Source organism: Chlamydotis macqueenii, chromosome 21 (assembly GCF_036417535.1).
Source record: "Chlamydotis macqueenii isolate bChlMac1 chromosome 21, bChlMac1.mat, whole genome shotgun sequence".
NCBI classification, from domain to species: domain Eukaryota; kingdom Metazoa; phylum Chordata; class Aves; order Otidiformes; family Otididae; genus Chlamydotis; species Chlamydotis macqueenii.
The window spans coordinates 668684-690656 of NC_141576.1; the positions used below are offsets into that span (position 1 = coordinate 668684).

Sequence of the window (21973 nt, forward strand, 5' to 3'; positions counted from 1 at the left end):
AGACTCTAGGCTCTAAAATGATATTATAGGCAGAAAAGCTATTTTAGATAACTTCTTTTAGCAGCTTCCCAGCATCTTTTTTCTCAAAGGTTTCCAGATCTATCAGCATAATGTAAACATTAACTGGGTCTGAAATCGAGCACTTTTCAGAACTCAAGCGGGTCTTGGCCGCTGTGCTGTCCTCGGCGCTCGTACGCTGGCTCTCCCTGGGTATCTAGTTACCTGGGCGCCAGAGGAGAACATCACACCGAAGAAAAGATCAATAAATGGCAGGCAGGAGATGACAGCCCATAATAGTCATAACTACTGTTTATCAGAATGCCTCACTGCACGGGTCGCAGGCTGCAGGACACATTCGCTGTGTCTTTTCCTGAACAGAGGAACATTGCTACACGGTTTGGAGCTGGGACTACGCCACGTCCGGCTCCTGCACCAACGCTGCTTCACTGTGCAGAGCCCCGCAGTGGCATCGCCTCCACGGGAACCAGCGACCTTGAAAGATGTTGCATTCATTTTTCTCCGTCTCCTCATTTTGTGAGGGATCTAATGTTCAATAAAACCGAAAGAATAACAGCGTTTGAGGCTCGAGCTGTTTGTGCAAGTGCCAAGCACTGCAGGAGGAGTTCAGGGCTGATTTCTGCACCTCGCTCAACCTGCTCACAGCAAAACTGGTGTTGTAGCTCCATCCTCTTCGCTGCAGGCTGAGAAGAGGATTTATGTTCTACGCGGATTCCTCTTCCTACAAAGTTCTGCACTATGCATGCAAGGCAAATTCCTAGCAGGACAGATGTATGAAATGCAGAAGCATGAGATGGTCAAAATGTGATGGATGTGTTTCAGAAAAGCACTAGTTCTCCAAAGGATTGAATATCTACATGTGGACACTATAGAGAGACGGATTTGTGTCTGCAAAGAGCATGCCTGCCTACTGGGCCATGGAGGCTGAAGCACAGGGTGATGCTCGGTTGACCCTCCCCAGATGACGGCCCTGCTTGCATGCTGAATGCACTACGGACACTAGCTCTGTATCTTCAAAACAGCAAAATCCCCAGAGAAGGCGGCCCAAGTCTGGGTTATAGACAGACATAAACGCAAGTGTTCTGTGTTTGTAAATGAAGGCTGCAGTTACAGAGCCATTGATGCTGGCTCTTAGAGTGCCAGGAAGAAATATAAGTGACGGACGGTGGAAATCTGGGCAGCCTCTGCTCTCCCTTCTCCAGCAGAAAGCGCCCGTGATGGCTCGCTGAATGGCGATTATCACAAGCACCAAGCACAAGGGCAGCAGCGAGAAGCAGCGTGCGTGCCATCCCTCCAGCCAGACAGCACCAGGAGCCCATGCCACGCGCGGGGAAGCTGGAAACAGCGACATGGTTCCTCCACGTAACGAGGGGCACGCGGCTCTCACCCTGCAGCATCCCAGTACATCCACCTGCTTCCTGAGCCGTGGCGTGGGACGAGCTGCCCACAGCTTCTTTTGCAGCTTTTCATACGTAATGTAATATTATTTCACAGTTTTAGTCCATGATGCAATATTCCTGCATGTCTTCTTTCCTTCACAGCTCTCATGCTTTTCTCCATGAGGCTTCAGCATCTGCCAGCTGGTCTCTGCTGGCTGACCTTAGCTGCAGCCAAGGCTTTAATCAACTCGTTTGATCCCATATGTTTAAAGCAGATCTCTAGAATGACCTCCTCTTGTCAGAGCAAGTACTTCTGAGCTAAGAAAACACCACTTCTTTAGCCATCGATAAATCAGGCGGGGTTGATGGGTTTTGTTTTGCTTTGTTGTTGTTGGGTGGGGCTTTTTAAAGACATTAGAGAAGTGAGAAGGTCACTTTCGGCTCTCGACTCTCTTGTCGGCAAACAGCCCTAAGCACAGCTAACAGGTAGCACTGCATATTACTGCCCTACTGTCCCTTCCGCATCAACACCTGGCTCTGGGGGGTGGTGGTGGTCTGTCCCCTCACTGCAACAAGGGTCAACCTGAACCCAGGGAAGAACAAACCCAAAGTGTTGTGATATTCACAGGCAAATACAAGTAAAGCCTTCACCCTGAGAATCATCTGCTATTTGAAAACTTGGCAAGATTCTGCCAGAATACATAGTTTTGTCTGAACACAATAAAAAAAGCTTTTCCAAGGTGATGCTGCTCCCCACAGATACATCAGCTAATGAACAAAAGGAATGAGACAGGCCAAGAGTGTCTCCAGTATCTCCCATCGCCATAGGGATCTAGCGCAAACTGAACGAGCATTGTCGGAATTTCTAAGAAATAACCAAGTGGCACCAGAAGAAAACCTTGGGTTTACCTCCTGCTTGGCGCTCCTGACAGCCGCTCATTAACGGCCATCTACGGCGCACACTGCATTCAGACAAACTCTAAGTAATCCTAAGCGCACGAGCACCATTTTCCCACAGAATATCAAAATATCAGAAAGAAAAGCTTTTAAGTTAGCAGTGCAGAGGCCTGTTTTGTGTGGAAAATACTCTGACCCGACAACAATCCAATACCACTCCAATACCCCAGATACTCTGGATTTCATCACTCACATGACTGCTCCAGAGCCTGGATTTTTTTCTCCTCCTGTTCCAACTGAAGCAGGTTTCCTCGACCTTCACCCATTTAGCCACACCCAACACAACAGCACGCACCATCCTGGAACAACTGCTTTTCCTCAACAGCATCTGAAAGTACTCTGTTCATGAAGCGTCCCTTAAGACAGACGCTGGGACGTTCCACACCAACATCTTGCTGACAACCGCAGCGAGGCACGTGCACACTTGTACACAGTTAGTGGTACTGTGCACACCTGTAGTACACAGCTAGTGGTACCGTGCACACCTGTAGTACACAGTTAGTGGTACTGTGCACACCTGTAGCGCTAGCACGTGCACGCTCGCGGTACCTGAATGTGCAATTGCCTCTTCCTGCCCAGCTCCTCCTGGCAGCGCGGGACCGACACCGCCAAAAGCCTGTCTTTGCGTCAGAGCTCTGCCCAGCAAAAGGCAGCGAGTGCGTTAAGCCTGAAGGCAGACTCAGGCCGTGCAGACTGCTCTGATCTTCCCAATTTCCTCCCACGACACAATAGATATTCCATATTACTGAGAAAATCACCCTGTTACGGGTGGCCTGATCAGGTCGGTTTAACAGCCGCTGTTATAATAAATCCAGTACTGCTGATGGCAGCCAAGCATATTTCCCCAACACGAATACCGTCCTGCACGTCCCTCAGGCTGCGGGCAGACAATGCTGCGTTGCCGGCAGATTGGACATCACCTGGGCTGTCCTCCCACCACCCATCCCTGCTGTTAACTGCATTATTTTACTTGCTGCAAGGAGACCAGAAACACCTTCAGCCTTTCTCGGGAATCTTTTGCAGTACTTGGTTGTAACAGGAGTACAAGATGAAGATATACGCACTCCAACAGACTTGTTTTGTGCTGGTTACGCTATTGGGAAACCTGATTTCCCAGGAAGAGGCCATCCCATTTTACAGAGACTAAACTAAAAAAACCTCTATTTTATTCTAAATTGTGCTTTCCTCACTGCTGATGGCCAATAACCCCGGTGCGAGCTAGCGGCTGTCATAGATGCACGTCTTGTGGCGGTGTGAGGAGCAGCTGCAAACCAGCTGACATTTACCTGAAACAAATGGATGATAAGAAAAATCTTGCACTTTTTCCTTGACATGGAAAACAATGCCCTGAGGCACACCGCCTGTTGGGGAGGGAAAGCCGTTTGGGTCGTTCTCCTCCAGCTTTTGCCCCCTCACTAGCACGTTAAAGAGAACCAACGAACGACCTCGTAGAGGACCAAGACCGCGGTCTGTATACACCATTCCCACTGCTCTGCAGGAGCGCGCGTCATCGTACAGTGCAGATCGTGAACTCGGGGCCAACTAATAACAACTGGATAAAGTTATTCTTATTAAAGCTACTACAATAATAGTCTTTACTGACTGTCACTAAGGGTAGTGCACCATATATACGTTCACATACGTGATGGCCACTTTCCCATCCATGGATCTGACACGGGATGTCACTGTGGGCACGGACCAGCGAGAGGGACGCAGGGATGAAAGCAGCGGCCGCAAGTGGTGACGGGGACAGGGCCCTGGTACCAGCGGGGCAGGGCGAGACGGAAGAGGCATCGCAGTTTCATTGACTGGGGGCAGGCAGCAGCAAGGCAGGACGTCAGTGACGGCTGAGGGCAGCCATTCAACAGAAAGGGCACAGACAGACACTCCTTCAGAAATAAAAGATGGTTTTGAGAATAAAAGCAACCAGGGTAATAAGCGAGATGCTCACGCAGGCAGAAGGACAGCAAGAAAAGCATTCAAAACTGCAGGCACCTGGGAAGTGATTTATCCAAAACACTTATAAAAGTGTGCCTTAAGAGATAAAATACAAAAGGGGGTAACTCACTGCAGGCCAAAACACTACATATTAAAAGAAAAAAATATCCTGCATTAGAAGGAGAGACTTCAGCCTCGCAGCATCTGCTGCAAGTCCTCCACCGCCCACGCCAAAATGAACTCCAAATCTCTAAACTCAAATCGTAATTTGCTTCACTACAGAATTTCCAACCCAATCCCTAATTATGCCTCTCCGGCGAGGGTGAAACTTCAACCGACGGCATAATACATTCAGGGACACCTGCAGACCTCATAATTGACCAGGGAGGATGTGGATGAGCTCAGCAAAACTGCTGCATTGCTACTGCAAGCCTCGGTGTCCTACACCAGGAAACGGCTCTGCTTCTACAAGGTGCATAATTTAATAAACCATTAACTCAAACCTGAGGTGAAGTAAATTCAGCGTATTAGATATTTCAAAATAGCATTAGAATTCAATTTAAGTGTCACCAAAAGCCTAATCCCCAGTATACAGAGCATATTAATAAGTGTCTTGGAGCCTGTGGTTTGATTTAATTTCCAGCTGAGTCGTGCTGTCGCATGACTGCGATCCCTGCCGCGAGGATATCTCAGCGATAGCATCGCCAGTCCAAACGGGAGCAGAATCCAGAAAGACGCACGGTCCTGCTTCTTGGGGTCTTCCTGGGCGAGCAGGCGTGCACGCGCTCCACCAAAAGCATCCTGGCTTCCAGCTGTTTCACCTCTGGGTGCTGCCCTCGAGGTGCTGATGTTCCCCAGCGAGAGCCGGGCCTCGGCAGGGTCCCCGGGCTCCCCAAAACCGACCCTGCTTTCGGTTCCCTGTGTGGCACGGGGACAGAACACATTTCTGATGGGGCAAGTGCTCCTGTAAAGCTGCTGGGAAGGGCCGAGGAAAGGCTGTTCACATATGGCCAGCTACACATCCGCGCCGCGCTGCCTGGATTACGGACAAAAAGCTGCTGTTGGCTCAGGCAGGGGTGGCCCCAGCACACGGCAGGGCCGTGCACCCCCTGAAGCGATGGAGACGCTGCTTTCAGTCCCCCCGTCAGGCGTAAAGTGCAAATGGTGCATCATTTCCACCGAGAGCCAAAAGCATAAAATCTGCTTTCCGCTTCTGCGGGAGTCGGCCATGCCTTGGCCTTTTTTTACGTCACCCCTCTAATAACTCCACTGGATTAGCAACCCCGGCACGTCCCACCGCAGTTCGGGAAATGCATCTCTTCTATAAATGACAACAGATTATTTAACCAACTACTAAAGCACTCTGACTGCTTCTTAGCTTGCTCGCATTAACATCAGTCTCCTCATATATCTAGGGGACGAATCCGGGATTTTCTTTAAAACGGTGGAGAGCGACACAAAAATAGCAGACTACTCGTCTGAAATAAAGTTATGTGTTTGAAAGGTTGGAAATTGTTTTTTAATCACTGGCGTCTTTCTTCTGGAATATAATCTGCCAGCTATACATTTTGCTTTTCTATCCAATTTCTCAGGAAAATGCAGCAAGTGTTAATAAATAATTTATACAAACATTACAAAAGATAAAGCACTCCTGCTAAAACGCTTCCAGCCCCCAAGACACCAGCTCATTTGTAATCCTCTTCGCCTCCCCTGCGCTGGAGCATCAACAGAGGGTTCCTGCTGCCCTGCTCCGCCGTCCCGTTCCACCCATCCCGCGGGTGTCAAAACACCTTGGTTTTGGGTATTCCCATCGAGAAAAGGGCATGGCCCAGCCTGAGTTGTGAGCTCAATTTTATCTACTGCAGATTTGTGTCACGAAAAACGTTTTTCAGGAAACCAACATTGTGATTTATTTTCGTGGTCCTGTGTGCGAAGAAAGACGTAAACCCCTGGCTCTCTCGAAAAAGAGGGCTCGTGTAGATGCTGCTCCCTCCAGTGCTTTGTCCTTCCCCTAACAGCGAACGGGACACACTTTCTGTGAAACGCAATGGGGTGATTTTGGGGCACAGTGCACAGGATGGCGTCGTTCCTAGGAGGAGGAGACTTGGGAGGAAGACAGCTTGTAATGAGCTCTGCCAGATGAAATTTCGTTTTTGTGAAGGTGAAGACTCTATGAGAAACTAACACTAGTGAGCAAGTAAAACTCGAAGGAGGAAAAATCCCACAAAAATAGGAACATATCCCTCTGTGTGTCTGTATGAGGAAATGACTGTAAGACCAAAGGTGGGTTTCAATGGATGCAGCTGCTCTGAAAGCAAGTCAGGGGATGAGAAGAGAAGTGGAAAACAGAACATTACTCAACGAGACCATCCCCAGGGAACCACTGCAGGCACTGGAGGCCACTGGGGCTGCTCCCCCAGCCTGGCAGGGCTCAGCGCTGCTCACCTGGTCCTTTTCCTGGGCTCCCCGCGCTGCTGGGAGGGCCTGAAATTCAGTAAAACCAACCAGGCACCTTCAGGCAAGCGTCTTGACCAAGAGGAGCCACATGTCAGCTACTCACGAGCCAGAGACAGCAACCGTGCCGCCCAAGCACTGGTCCAAGAGATGAGCTGCAAGCGCTTGCATCTGCAGGCGGCACGATTCGCAGGGCGCGGGAGCTCCTGCACTCAGCTGCAGAACGGGAGGCGCCTTGCAGGTAGCAAGCAGGGGCGAGCGTCAGGGAGAGGAAAGCGGCTGTCACCGTGCGTGACTCTCAGTGCCCATCACCAGAGCTGGCCGCGACAGCGGCCCCGGGCGCGCCGGGAGACGCAGCAGCCATCAGGAGGGAGATGATGAAGAGCAGACTGGCAGCAGCTGGCTCCTTTCAGGGAGAAACGGCTCCTCTCAGGTCTCTGATGCTGAGGGCAAAGGAGAGAGGTCTTCCAGCAATGAGCCTGCAGTGCTGTGGCTTTTGCTTCGTCTTTTTCACTACAACACTGCACCACAGCAGAGCAGAGCACGAATTGTTATCGTTAAAGCTATCTCTAATGATAGTTAAAATAGGGTTTTGGGGCATTTTCAGGAGTAAATATTTGTTAGAAATGTCACCAAAAAACTAATGGAACTAATGAAAACAGAAAATTATTACAGAGAGCTAACAAAACTCTCAGAATTTCAGTTGGACTGAGCAATACTTTTTGCACAGCTCCACCAATTCCAGGAGTATTGCAGATCTTTAGTGATCCCTGAGTAACGTGGTGGGAAGCAGCGAGACACGGCTGTTCCTGTGACCGGCAAGGCAGCAGAGGCACGGCAAGGAGCTCCATGCCTTCAAAAAGCGCTGGCGAGAAGATGAAAGGAGAGAAAGGAGGGAGGGGTCTTTCAGAGAGATCACGTCAAATGAATATTGAGGAAGCCTGAAAAGAGTTTCCACAACTTTTTCGTCCTCCCAAAACGCTGTTATGCAGGAAAGCATTGTGAAGCCCAGCAGAGACACAAGGGGACCGACAGCTGTATCCTATCGACTCCTGGCCAGAATGGATATTGAAAGCGCTTTTTCTGCTGCAGCTCAGAGCTAAATTGATGCAAAAGACAATCCTGCTCTCCTGGCAGCACTGTGTGCTCCCAGTATGCTTACCGCCTTCTCTCACAGCCTCGCTCCACGTCCACACTTTGCATTAAAAATAAAAGGTCTGCTCCGTACACACCCACCTGTTGGGGGGAGGTCCTGCAGAAATGGTCCTTTCCAAAGAGACGCCAGTGCTGAAGAGGCACTGAGATGGACATGTTTGTCTGAGGAAAATCCTCCTCCTGTGCCTCCACCACAGGTCGTGAGTGCCATCGCTACCGCTGCTCTGACGGGATCCTGGACCCGGGACCCTTCAGTTGCAGCCCATCCGTGCCGTCACAGCGGCGTGCTCAGGAGCCCAGCGATGCTAGCGCTGGTCAGGTATGCCGTGCCATACTCTGCTGTACTTCAATACACGCTTAACGTCATCATACAGGCTAAAATTCACTTTGGGAAAACGCGCTAACATAGCAGCAACAGTTTGTATTCCTGTTAGAAAAAACGCAAAAACTTGTTACGCCGAGAGCCTGACTTGCACCGTGCTCCCCAACAATACGGGACCGACCTAAAGTGCCCACAACAGTGCACAATCTTCAGTGCTTTATTGCCCAGTCACTTCTATTTTACCCAAATGAAAAATAAAAACCCATTACTAAGCAAAAGTCTCAGGACTTTTTTACGAGACTGTAATGCTTCCAATTTATGTTGAAAAAGCCCAGAATCCTCAAGCTGTCTGTTGCTCCTCCAGCCAGAGAGGTGGAAGACGCTGCTGACACAGCGCGGCACAAGTGATCAGACAGGGCAACGCTGCTCTGCCGGCACGCTGTCAAACAGAAACGGGAAGGTTTTCCTCTCACTTAGGTCATGATGGAAAAGCTGAGGAAAAAAATGACAGAATGAACACCAGGGATCCGCAGGACAGCTGCAGAGCTCACGTAAAATGTTTTAACTGCTTTTCAGGCCTTGACACTTTCTGCCACAGCTTCCAGATGAGCTGTGGTTTAGGAAGGGAATACTTGGGGAACATCACGCATCAGTGTAAACGTTAATAGTAATAAACAGCTGAATATCAAAGTGTATCAGAAGGAAGAATCCAGGAAAAAGCAGTTTAAAGAGAAAATATTGCAGATGCTAAAATGTAAATCTCTGCCATTAGATCAGTGCTGGGGGATGCTCTGTAAGGTACAGCTGGTGCACGCAGAACCGCATGAAGGATAATTACAGAACGCTAACAGAACACTGCCCAGCTACAGCGTCCCCTTCGGCATCTCCCACTCGCTGCTTCCAGGACAGACGTCTCGCCTGGACATCACCACTGGTATGGCTGCTGATGTCCCCTGACGTTCCCACAAACACAGCACCTTAACATCAGCACTAAAAAAGGTACCAGAATCTGCTAAAGATAGAATGAAAACGATGACTGTCCGACAGACTCCAAGTCTTCAGCTGAAAGGCGGGGAAGAGAGCAAGAGCCGCCCGCTATTCATGGGCAAAGATGGAGCCCGCCTCCAATAACCTTTGCAAACAGCAGCCAGCCCCGGGAGCCTGGCAGCTAGATTAATTTTAAATTCCTGGGGTGCCAATTACCAATCCACAGAAGGGAACGCTGCATTTTGCTGCTCAGCTGTGCCAATGTTTGGAAATTGTCTGTATCTGAGAATCCACATTTTCCCTGCATTAGTCATTATGGGCACAAACAGGGTTTTTTTTCCTTCTTTTCTATTGACAGAAAACCTGGTGCCATTTTGAAGGTCTAAACACGCGCAGTGCGGGTGCTGACACGCGGGTCCTGCTGGCAGACAAGCCCGCAAACCCAGTCTCTGTGCGCTGAAGCCTTTCCAGGCGTCTGGGGACCTGCCATCACTCATACCCAAAAAAAGGCCCCAGCAGCATTGTTCTGCGCTTGACTAACTGTGAGCAGCTAAGGCACTGCTTCTTTCAGGAAGCTAACAGGTAATGCAAAAAAAAAAAACACCACCAAAATAAAAAAAGTGCTACTGAGAGTCCTCCCCTTGAAGAGGTCACCCGCATCCTCAGCCCTACCCTGTCTTCTGCCTGTCACTCAGAGCATGGCCTTATACTGCTGGAGATCAGAAAACTGGAAGAAAAACAAGAGACCCCGATGCGGAACACCACCACCACCTTGGCCATGACTCTGCGCAGCTCCTGCAGAGACGCTGCAGCGCCTGCTCAGCAATTACATCTGTTACAGACATTAAAGGTGCTCGTGGTAAGGCAGCACTTAAAAGCCATCATGAAGAAAGCTGAAAATGTCTCAGAAAAGTAAACCCCTCCAGAACAGGGAGGAGAGCTCAGCCGTGGTGCCCCGTACGGCAGGAAAACCACTTGTAGCACGGACCGAGACGACTGCGTTTTGCCCGCTGGCGGTTCAAACCGACTGGTTTTCATTTCTTATCCCTTCTTCTCTTCAGGGAGAAGGCGTGTTGTGTCAATCATAAATGACAATGTGAAGTTGTTTAAGTAAGAAATTGGATACCATCACATAATTAACGGCTACAGCACAGCACACGTACACAAGAGGCTGCTCGTCTCTGTGGCTTGTGTGAGTCCTGGCCTTTACGCTGAAAACGCTGGTCAGAAAAGATCAAGAACAATTGCGTGGTGATTTTTAATCAATACCTAACCTGACAATAGGATGTGGTGGAAGATCATCCCACAAACACGGGCGGTATCACAGACTAATTGTATTTACTTCCTATTGAGCAGAGACTCGCAGGCAGAGAGCTCCAGTCCCAGGAAGGTTCTACTTGTCTCTAAAGAAAGTGAAAGTCACCCATTTGCTTCTGCGAACTAGAAACCCAAGCATTCTGCTGGAGGTTAGTGCTAAACATTGCTCGGTCTGTACCCATTTTGGAATATCAAAGTCATTTATGGGTGGTGTTGAAGTGGAAGACTGCAGCAGATGCACAAAATACCCTCTCCCTCTCTCTTTCTGGACTCACTCCCCCTACATTCACTGTGGAGCTGAACAGAAACATTAGAGAAGCATCATCTATTCTTGGCCAGCTCTTTTCTCTCCGGCTGCACGACCTTGAGCGCCTGACTGAAGGATGCCTGTTTATGCCTGGGAGATGCCGTCACGAATCACAGACCCCCATTCCTCCCACAGCGAAGGCACAACGCGTCCTTGCTCCTGAACACCGGCATACCACATCCACAACGAGATGCCCTGCGTCACATGTTATAAATAGGCTTGTAGGAAATGCACCTCCCATCCACTCCTCTCAACCCAAAGCAACTACCAAAGCAAAGAAGATGCCTAAACATCGCCAGCCCCCTCGCCCCTGAAGGTGAACGAGCCAGACCCCAGGGCGCAGGCAGAAGATCCTGCGGTGCTGCAATGCCGCTCAGTAGATACACAAAAATAAAAAGAAATGCAAAGCTCACGATAAAGATAAGGGGACCAGCCTGAGGCCAGCCTGCAAACGAGCAGGATCTGGGGACTGCCCGGGGTCAGGGAGCTCTTGGGCTACGCGAGCATCGCTCAGGCTGCTGGATTAACAGGGTGAAATCACGGGAAATTTCCTGACGGAAAGATGGGCATAGCTAAAAAACACTCTCTCAAAGGTAATGGAAAAAGCTCTGCGGTTTGTGAGCGAAGCTCCCTAAAGGTCACAGCCTAATTTTAGGTTGAAGCTCTGCAGTTTGATTTTACATCATCTGTTCCTCTTGGGATCTAACAAGAAGGATTCTGGTGTTTGCCCTGAATTTCTTCAGAAACCAGGGCCTTCCTTAACATTTCAGTTTACATGAAAGCCTTTCACGAGCCAAGCCACCCTTTGGGGACGCTGGAAACCTCCCGGCACCGGCGGTGACTGCGCCTGGGCTGCGGGCTGCTGCTTACGGGGCCCTGCGGCACTGTTCAACCCCACGCGGTACCGGTACCTCCCCGAGTTCCCAGGCAGCGGGTGGAGGATGCTTCTGTCAAGCCCCAGCGCGAACTCCTGGTCCTGAGCAGGCACGAGCAGAGGAACCAACTGACCTGCTATTCGCCCGCCGTGGTCCTCCTTGCCCTCACAGGGACACCTGGGACAGACGCTGGCTTGGGAAGCACCACCATGCCATGCCAGCAGTTTTTCAGAGGGAATTCAGAGTTTCCTTTAAATTCCTGTGTCACACCATCTGTCACAGGCACTGGCAGAGACGGATGCTGAACAACCACGTGAGCGGCTGTCTGCCGCTGGGCAAACCGGACCCTCTGTGTAGAGGATTTGCTCGGTTTGGCGCACTGAACAGTGAACATTTAACGGCTTCTTTAGGCGCACCTCCACCCCGCTCCCCCTCTTCCCCCTGCACCCAGCCATGGACGCAGGTCAGGACCTCGAGAAGCACAAAATGTCTGCAGGATCCATGAGGTTGTGCTGCATTTCCAGCAGAGTCACAGCTCTCCTCTGAGGAGGTGAAATACTGCTCCCATCGCCGCAGTGACGCGTCCTCCCCTTTACTTACACACGGCATTTATATGCAGAGGATGCAAACAGAGCCGTAAAGATCACAGAGGACAGTGAGATTTCGTGCACGTTCCCTCTGATTACGTCCACGGCACAGGCACCGTCCTCTGTGGGCCATGGGGCGTCTTTCACGCAGCAGTGAGAGCAGCAGCACATTCTTTTTTAATATGGACACACAATTGCAAAACTGAGGGGAAAAAGTAATTATTTTCCATTTGCTTCTCGAAACAGATGTCACTTTCCTCAGACTTGTTTGTTTTCAGGACTGCAGGGGTTTAATCTTTAAAACAATAACATTACTACAATATGCTACAATATGTGTCAAATGCTGTTTTCTAACAAAAGAAAACAACTTGCTTCACCTTTGTAAGCAACAGTAACCGGTCAATAGTACAAAAAGCTCCGCAAATGTAGGGTAGGGTTAGCACCTCAGTCCAGCAAACGCCCACCCCGGGCAAGCTCCCGCCCGTGAACCCCAGCACACCCACCACGGCCCAGGGAGCCCTGGGCGGGATCGGGCCACTGCCCAAACTCTGCAGACATCAGAGGAAAACTCCGCTTGACCCCTTCAAGGGCTTCATTGTGCCCACCACAGCCAGAGGAAAAATCACGGGGTGACCCCCCAAAACTCCCTCGAGACTGAACGCCCCACCGGAGGAAGGCAGGCCCACCCCGCAAGGCTGGCCACAAGGCTCACTCCAAACTCAGGCAGCCACAGGGCCGACCCCCCTCCCACGCCATCGTGTGCCGGTGCAGCAGTCGGCTCCCCGAGCTCCTGTGCCTGCCTCGCTTCAGAACCGAAAACACAACCGAAAACCTTAAAAATGTCTCCCTTTGGCTGACACTCTGTTTGGGGAACATGTGAGCTGGCAACAGCTCTGTATTTGCTAGAAACTTATCCAGAGAAAATACATCATACCTCCAAAGAGAGACACACAACTAAGAAAATCCCCATTGCCTTCAGACAAACAAAATCCCCCCGAGTAATGAGACATGGGCCCCCCGACCTCCCCGGCAGCAGACACGGCCCAACGGCTTGCCCGGATCACCCCCCAAGAGAGGAGTTTGTCATTGTCCTACCTGCAGAAGCCAGTAGCACCTTCTGTGAAACGTGGGGATGATGGAGGAATGGACGTAGCAGCCGTACAGGCACTAGGACACAAAAAGAGAGAAGGCAGAGCCGGGTTAGCGAAGGAGCCATGGCCCGAGGAGGCGGCGCGGGGACGGGACCAGCAGCGTGTCATCCGCTGCCGGAGGATGTCGTGTCTGATGTCACTCCAGGGCTGGTAACACACAACACCAGATTACAGCACCCCAAAACTTTTTGTTAAACATTCCTGCAGGTTACAGAACCACTCCCCTGACAGCGCGGCGTCCATCCGCAGCTCAGCCGCCCTGTCATGGCCACGGCACGTGAGCCTCCCCGCGGCGCCCTGCATGCCCGCACACGGCACCGAGGTGCGGCTGCGCGGCTGCGTTCTCACCCGTGCTCCAACGTATGTTTGTTTTTTAAAAAGCGCAACACAAACATCTATTTTCCACGGTTTATCAGCTGGGTATGTAAACCGAAAATTGGAGGTTTGTAAACCGAAAAAAGCGCTGTCAGGTATGTTACACAGCAAAAGGCCAAAATGCAGCTGTTTTTTTTTCTTCTTTTTTTAAAATGAATTCTGCTTCTCTGAACAACTGAAATCGCTAAGGTTAAGGAATTCTTTCTGCAGGAAAAAATAAATTTCCAGAATGTTAAAACTTTTCAACAGTGCTGTCGGTTGGAAGCTAAGCCCGGTGCAAACCAAACACAGAAACCCGCTTTTTAATTTAAAAGATCCCGGTACAGTTTCTGTCCACAAGATTTGTTTATTATTAAGAAAGCAATATTATTTTCTGACTCTGCTGCTTTTAATATAACGCACATGGGGGAAGGGTGCGCATGTAACTATATATTTTCCCATACCAAAGGTGATTAGTTTGCCTTAAATGCGAGATTGCAACAGCCCAGCAATCTGCTTGGATCTTTCTTCAATATTTCCCCTGGAAGATCATGGGCCACGTGTATTTTAGGCACGACAGTATTCTGCCATTACAGAAGGAAAAAATAAACAAATCGCACTGCAAGGTAAGGGGAATTTCTTTTTTTGCTTTACTCCAGCGACTGCATCGATTACCATGGCTCTCGCGATAAACGTGCTCTTTGCTCGCTGCAGCCCACCAGGGTCCTTGCTGGGCCAGGCCGCGGTGACCCTCACCGAGCATCCTGTCGGCTGCAGCGGCACGGGGCAGCCCTGGCTCCGGCCTGACCTCAGCAAGACTTCAAACCAGGTGAAGTGGGACCTGAGCGGATGGGTACTGGGGAAAACTTGTCACTGCGTTCCCATTCCAGTTGTCTCGACCTGTGTCTGCGGATATGGATGTCATGGCATCGATAGGGATGCGAAGGTTGACGCGTGGCATCAAGGCGTTATCGGCGCTGGTGGGGATGACCTGCACCCCGTGCCCCAGCGATGCCATTATCCCACCCATGCACCAGCCCGTGCTGGGACACAGCTCCGTCCATGCCACCCCCCCAGCGCAGGACACCGGCCGTTCGCACGAACATGGAACGGCTGGGAAATCTTCATTCATAATCCTGTCTGCAAGGCACCTCACAAACTAGGAGAACTCTCTGCAAGCAGCAAGCTTGCCAGCCATCGTTAGCGTGCCCTGTGACGGGGCCAGCGTGGAGGCGTGTCGCTGGACGCGCACGCTTACAGCAAGCACACGGGGAGGCTGGCGGCAGCGCCTCCTCCCCAAGATCACCGCTCACAAGGTCGCCCTGAATTAAAAAGGATTTAAGGACTGCTGGCTGCTATCACTGAGTTATTTTTAAAATACAAATGACAAAGATTAATAATGTTTTCAAATGTGTCAAGGGTACATTCCACACACAAAGAAAGCAGGGAGGAAAAATAGAGAGGAAAAAAACCTGCAGAAAATAATCCAAAGAAAAGCTTAACATCTAAATCCCACCACTCAGCCTGGGGAAAAGCAGGCGCCGTTTGTTTAAGATAATCCCTGACAGCGATTCCTGGCTGCGTGGTGCTGGGGGCTGCATTTAAATGTCTTTAATGTTCACTTCTGCTGACTCAGAGCTGGCCCCCTTGCTTCGGAAAGCAGCTTGGGAGGTGCAGCCTCTCCCAGTCCGCCCAGCTTCCCAGTGAGGATGGGAAAGCTGGTCTGGAGCAGGCCGCCGGAGGAGCCTCCCAACAGCGAGGAGCGCCCATAGCGCCTCCTGCAATATACATCCATATACATCAATACATATCAATACACATCCACATACACCAGCACACGTCCGCTTGATCCGCAGCCCCGATGCGCTATGAAGTCAATCAAAACTTCACCGTGATTAAAAGAAAAAGTAACGACAAGCAGTAATGCTGGGCTCCTTGCAGCTCTCTGTGTTTCGCAGGCAGGAAAGCTGCTCGCTGTCTCCAGATCTGTCCTGCATACAATTCCGGAGGTGCCAATAACGAATCACACAAAAGCATCCCACCTCCATGAAACTGGTTTTCAACACTTCAGCAAACCACTAAGAAAACCCTAACAGTTCACAGAATTTACAAAGCATCCAGAATACAAAAGTGATTTTTTAAATTTTTCTTTTCTTTTTTTCCCCCTACGTGGCACGACACGGGAGTCTAGTTCTGGAGTGACTTTTGGGGCTGGATGTTCTAACCTGGGTGGCTGGAATGAAGCAGATCCACACGCAGGCAAGCCCCCCGGCCTCGGAGGCAGCGGGGAACCCGTGCTCAGGGCGCCGTGTACCTGCACCCAGACACGGCTGCGGAGAGACGCACCGCAGTGGGAGAAGCACCCCGGAAACCCAGCTTTTGGAATACAGACAAAATGAGTGACGGCAGCAATAGAACTACGTTAATTTTTGGATAAAAAGGCATTTAAAATGTTTATGATATAAATAGAAACCTTAGAAATCTGAGCTTCATTGTTGTGGAGGATTTTCAAGGTTAACGAGGTGAGTGCTGTCAGATGACACAAAACCTTAACGATTGACAGCATGGCCTGCGTGGGCTGGCGGGGACAGGGTGCACAGAGCCGATTTTCCCGCGCTCGGCTCCTCTCGGCCCCTCCTCGACACGGGACAGTGACAAACCACGCTGCCCCGCACCAGTCCAGGGCCGAGCGCCCGGTGGGCAGAGGACAGCTCTGACCCAACGAGGAGAATGGCATGGCCGCCCCGCCGGCCACAGGGGAACCGGGGCACGCTCAGCGCCTCAGCTAAAGGAGTGTAAAACCAGTTCTGGCTCAACACAGGCAAAAGGGGTTTCATCAGCCGGGGTTTTCTTCTTTTTTTTTTTTTTTTTTTTTTATCGAGGAGGTAAAAATGTGCAGGCCTGTGTGTCTGTGGCTATGTTAATGCCAGGCTGGGCGCTCAGCCAACGCATTAAGTGAAATCGAATTCCTGAAACCAGCTTTAATCAGCAGATTTTTAAGGTTAGAATGACTCTCTCCTCTGGAAGGCTTGCCAAGGTTAATTCTGTCCTGAGCAGGCTGAATTAATGGGCTGGACAGGGGAGAACATTTTTTTTCATGATTCTCTTTTAAGTTTACAAAATCTCCAGGAGAAAAGAAATGGCATTTCTGAGCTGTCTGAGGAGAAACGCCACTTCAGCAGCTTATCGATCACTGTTTGGAGAGCAGAGGCTGAGACGTGAGTGGCCGCCACCTCCCGTGGGAGCCACGTGGCGTGGGAACCGGCATCGGCGTGTCCTGTGGAGATACCTCGAGAGGCACCGGCCGAGGGACACGGACATGGGCCTGTGGGGATCGCTCCGGCCCACGGGAATCACTCCGGCCATGCTCCAGGCCCCACCGCCACAGCCCAGAGCCACGACCCACGCAGCTCCCCTCGGCTGCGGAATCCGCGCCTGTTCAGAGGTTCGCGGCCGTACGGCCCTGCTGCGCAGCCTCCGCGCTGCTCCCACCGCGCCAGGCCCTGCCAGCCCCACTTCATCTTCCACCTTTTTAAAATCGACGGACAATTAACGAGGAAAGGGCCTGCTCTGGGCAGAGCTGTGCAATTACGGCTGCCTGCCCGCCATCGACATGCAGTGCACATCCCGCATGATCAAACTTCGGAAAACCGGAGTGCGGGGGAGGAAATCAAAGTACTAGTGGATTTTTTTTATCCTGAGCTCCTTAAAGTGATTGTGGCTTATTTAAAAATAATACAATAATGCTGAGGTGTTCTTCCTTAACAAGAACACCTTGGGATTAGAAATAAGAAAGCAAGAGAATAAAAAATTCAAGATAGGGTTGGACAGGCTTTGAAATTCTTCTCCTTGGTGAGTCACACGAGTGGATATTTAAAATAAGATAAAAACTACCTAGATTTTGTTCAGATTTTCACACTGAATTCCCAATTCCCTTAATAAGAAGCTAAATCAATCTTTAGAGAACAACCATGTAAGACCTGTGGCTCTAAATTATTAAAATATACTTGAGCAATTTTATGGTGTAAGGCTCCGAATTCCAACACCCCAGCAGCCTGCAGGCATCTCATGCAGGATCCCTACATCCGTTATTTTGGATAAAGGACAGTGCCCTCTGGGACGGGATGGACCCGGCTCCTTGCTCGGCGCCCCGTGTGCATGCTGCCCTTCCCAACCGGCAGAGCCCTGAGTGTTGGCATCAGGGGTGTCCCCTTCCTCCCAGGGACAGCTGTCTCGGCATCCCCTTCTCCTGCCAGCCGGTTTTTCAGATCCCCCTTGTTTGTTTTGGAGAGGGAGGAATGAACCTGCTGGGAACGGGCACGCGTTCCCCATGTGAACCCTAACAGCTCGGGATTTGCACTGAATTCCCTACACAAATAGTCTTTTCAAACCAACACCCTCATGGCAACAGCAGTAAAAAATGCCCCAGATAATGGAATCTGACTACCAGACAAGTGAAATCCAAAACACGGTTTAAAAAGGAAAAAAAAAAGAAAAAAAACCATGAAACCATCAAAACAGGGGATGTGAAATTCCTTATGAAAAGGCTCCTGACTCAAGCAAACACACTTACAAAAGCAAAGGCTGCTGCTTGCGGCCTGAGGGGCAGCAGGAGCTGGAAGCCCAGGTAGAAACGGCCACCAGTACCCCAAGGAGCCCAGCGCCAGGGAAGCCCCAGGCCCCAGCAGCTGCCTGGACGCGTGCTCCAACACATGCCGGCTTCTGCTCAGTCCTCTGCTCCACAACGGCACAATGAGCAAGGCAGGCACATCTCTGGGACCTGCTTCCAGCACCAATTGCCCTAAAATTAAACACAACACTTCCCATGGCCCACAGCAGGACGTCAAAACCCCCAGTAGGAACGTAATGCCGATGCTTAACAAACCAGGGACAGGGACAACAACCGCTCCAATGGCCCGTGACACTGGTAGCACGCGAGGATGGGAAACCAGCACCACTGCTCAGCTCTCGCAGTGGCATTGAGCAGCCCGCGCTCAAGTCTCGCAGCTAACCTCATCCCCGTTACACCACCGTGCTGCGGGGGACCCTCCTCCTGCAATTACACTGACGATTTCGGAGCTTCTCCGCCGATTTCCATCAAGGAACAGCACACTGCTTGCAGCGGCAGCACTGCTACCATGGATCCAACCTCCCGGGAAAGCCAAACGAGGCATTATCTTCATTCTTCTCATCATCCTGATGACAGGGTGCAGGTCTCCTCAATCAGTGACTGTGTCTGAGCCCAATCAAGCCCTGCCCTCACCCTCAGCCTGCCGCACACCACACCAGGAGAGGGACGACGCATGAACCGCAGCTGTGCAATAGCACGCGGGCTGCATCTGGTACAGATTTCTCAGACATAGAAGAGAAAATGGAAAAGCAGCTTGTAAGTTCTCATCTGGGCATACTTCAATTCAGCCACCTGTGTTTCAGAGACACCGGTCAAAACACAACAATACAACCCACTCTCCCACTCCTACCACAGGCACCTCCATTATCTGTTCATACGGAAACCACTGTTATCCCATTCTTTCCACCAACTTTTTCATATCCCAACAGAGACTCTATCCAGTCTTCCAGAAACTGGTTTCTCTGGATTTCATGCAAGTCATGATCAGAGAAATTTGTTAGTTATTTGTAGTAATACATTTGTTTTACACATAGGAGCGATTTTCCATCTGCGTCTGTAACAAGTACCCAAAAAATTCTCTGTCGATCTTCTTCAATGGGGCAGAGCAGGGTTGGAAAAGCAAGGCAACTGAAAACCTTGAGTCTATAACGTGAGCTGCCTCTTGGCCACCAAATTAGCAAGCATTGAGGAAAACCCTCAGATTTTACGTGTCACCTCTCTTTTCAAACAGACCTGGAGTAAGCACCTTCCGAGATCAGGTTATCTCGTAGCAGATGGTCCTTCCTTCACAACAGGGATGCTAAAGCCACAGACACGTTCCAAATCCATTTAAACATCAGATTAGGCTTGCCCCTGTCAGCCGCAGGAGCTGGGAGACAGCAGCAGCTCCCGCCTGCTCCATTAATCAAAATTCAGCAAGAAAAGCCAATGTGCTGCTATAAAACCCCCTGACTCGATGCCAACACCATGCACGGGAAACCTAATGCCATCAATCTTACTTTTCCTCCCCCGGCAGTGAGATGTGGCTGGGGGGGAGCAATGATGGGGGCTTGGCCAAGCGAGCAGAGAAGCAGGTTTTTGACAACTCTCACAGGGCAAAGTGACACGCATGATGTGCAGTGACACCAAGCTGACAGGGACGTGACAAGAAATTGACCTTAATGTTTCCCCGCACAGATCAGCCCCGGCTGGGCCTTTCAAAACAGGGAGGTGCAACTGTGGCTGAACCCCACGGCGTTGGGGAATCACCCGGCGGCAGGTGGGCTGCACCCCAAGGTCTTCTTTTGATCTAAAAAGGGAAAGAAGTGTCACAACATAGGGAGGCATCCAAAATTTCCTGTTACTGCAGCAAATCTTCAGCTAAAACACTGCTAAACATGTTTTCTCATTCCCGATCTTAGCGAAACACTGACACTAGACCGGTTTGGATTTTCCTCCAGCATTTACAGAGAGTAACTTTGATTCAGCAAAGCGCAAAACCCGTGCTCAGATCTCAGCGCCGGACTGATCTGCACTGCCGGCAAGGTTTGCCTTTTATCGATGTCAACAAAACTTAGGCAATTGCTTATAGTTTGCTTGTTTGGGCAAGGAGTCCCCACATCTTGACAGCAGATCTCAAAAATACTCTAAAATTTCCACACAGTTGCAAAATCCCAGAGAACTCGGCCCTTCATTTTTGGGCTACAGCTGGCACGGCTGCAGCGTCACAGCGTACCTCCCTGCAGCATCGGGCACTGGCCACTGCTCAGGCATCCAGCCTGGGGCAAGAATTTAGGTTTTAATCCTATGGGCTCTTTTTCTGATGTGCTTCAAACCTCCTGACGCCCTTGATGTCACCGGCAGTTCTACCTAGATAACAGTTTCTGGACTGAGCCCAGGGATCTCGTCTGATGGCTAATCAAAGGAGGAGAGGTTACCGCAGCTCAAAATCCAGAGCCAAGCTCTGTTCGTTGCAGGACCTTCTCACTTCTGGTAGCTCTGTTACCAAATATTGTTCTCTTTATCTCGGGAATTGTTAGAAAGCAATTTTTGAAATGTTCAATATTTAATGAAATATTTAAATGTTTAATGGGTTCCTTTTCAAACCCTGTTTTCCCTCTGTGGAGTTCTGAACTCACTGCACGGATTGTGGTTTTAACTTTCTTACTGTTAGAAATTATTTGTCTAACAACACTGGCCAATTGGCAGAAACCTGTGTAATATGGGTACTGATCTTTGGTGCCCGAAATTCTGAAATTTAGATTTTATGCCTGCTGTGTGCCTGACAGCTGTCCCTCCACCCTCCCAACCTGATCCTCAGGTCTCTCCGTACCTCGGCCCCCACACAGACTATGGCTCTTCACCCACAGACCTCTCACTCGGATCCCCGTGAACAACTCCCACCTTCGGGGCACTTTGCTGTGTTTTCCTCACACGCAGAAAGGAGAGCAGTCCCTAGAAAGCGATGCCTTTTAGCATCTTCCCTTGATTTTTCCAGTGAATGCTACTTCCTTTAGGCCTAGTCTTTAGACTCTCGATGTATTATGTTGATGCAGGAAGACGAGATACGTTGAATTGTGTTACCTGGTTGATACTGAAGGACAGCAACATTTCCTTTTTTAACAAGTATATGGTTTTTTTTCCCTAGTCCAAAAGCCCTGAGTCTCGGAATTTGGTGCGCTGCTGTCGCTGAGGTTCGCCATGCAAGCGGCAAAGGGAGAGCTGCCACGTTGGAGAGAAAGAGGCCGGGGACTCGGGGGCTCCACCTCGGCACACACTCTTGCCAAGTTTCCCACCTTCCCCGTCAAGACGCTAACAGCATGCAGCCACTCTCCTCGCAGGAAGGGACTCGGTAATCAAGGCCGTGCAGACGTTCAAAGCCCGGTGCACAGCCAGGCACCGCAGTGTTCTTTCCACCAGACTTGCCACAGAGGAAGAGTCACACAGAAATGTTATCACGCATCCAGCCGGGCTCTCGCGCATTGTGTTAGATTATTACAATAATGAACAAGTTGGTGTTTTCCAGCCTGCCCAAATCTCTGTTTTCTACCCCCGGTCTGCGT

At 50.4% G+C, this 21973-nt stretch overlaps 1 protein-coding gene across 1 annotated transcript in view; it reads right to left on the reverse strand.

The window, feature by feature from the left end:
* The window catches only part of CAMTA1 (calmodulin binding transcription activator 1), a 289818-nt gene that overhangs the window by 117006 nt on the left and 150839 nt on the right, over window positions 1-21973 (reverse strand). The window contains exon 7 of the mRNA XM_086764761.1: window positions 13392-13463. Within this exon, the coding sequence (XP_086620887.1) occupies window positions 13392-13463 (72 nt within the window). The remainder of the gene's footprint in view (window positions 1-13391; window positions 13464-21973) is intronic.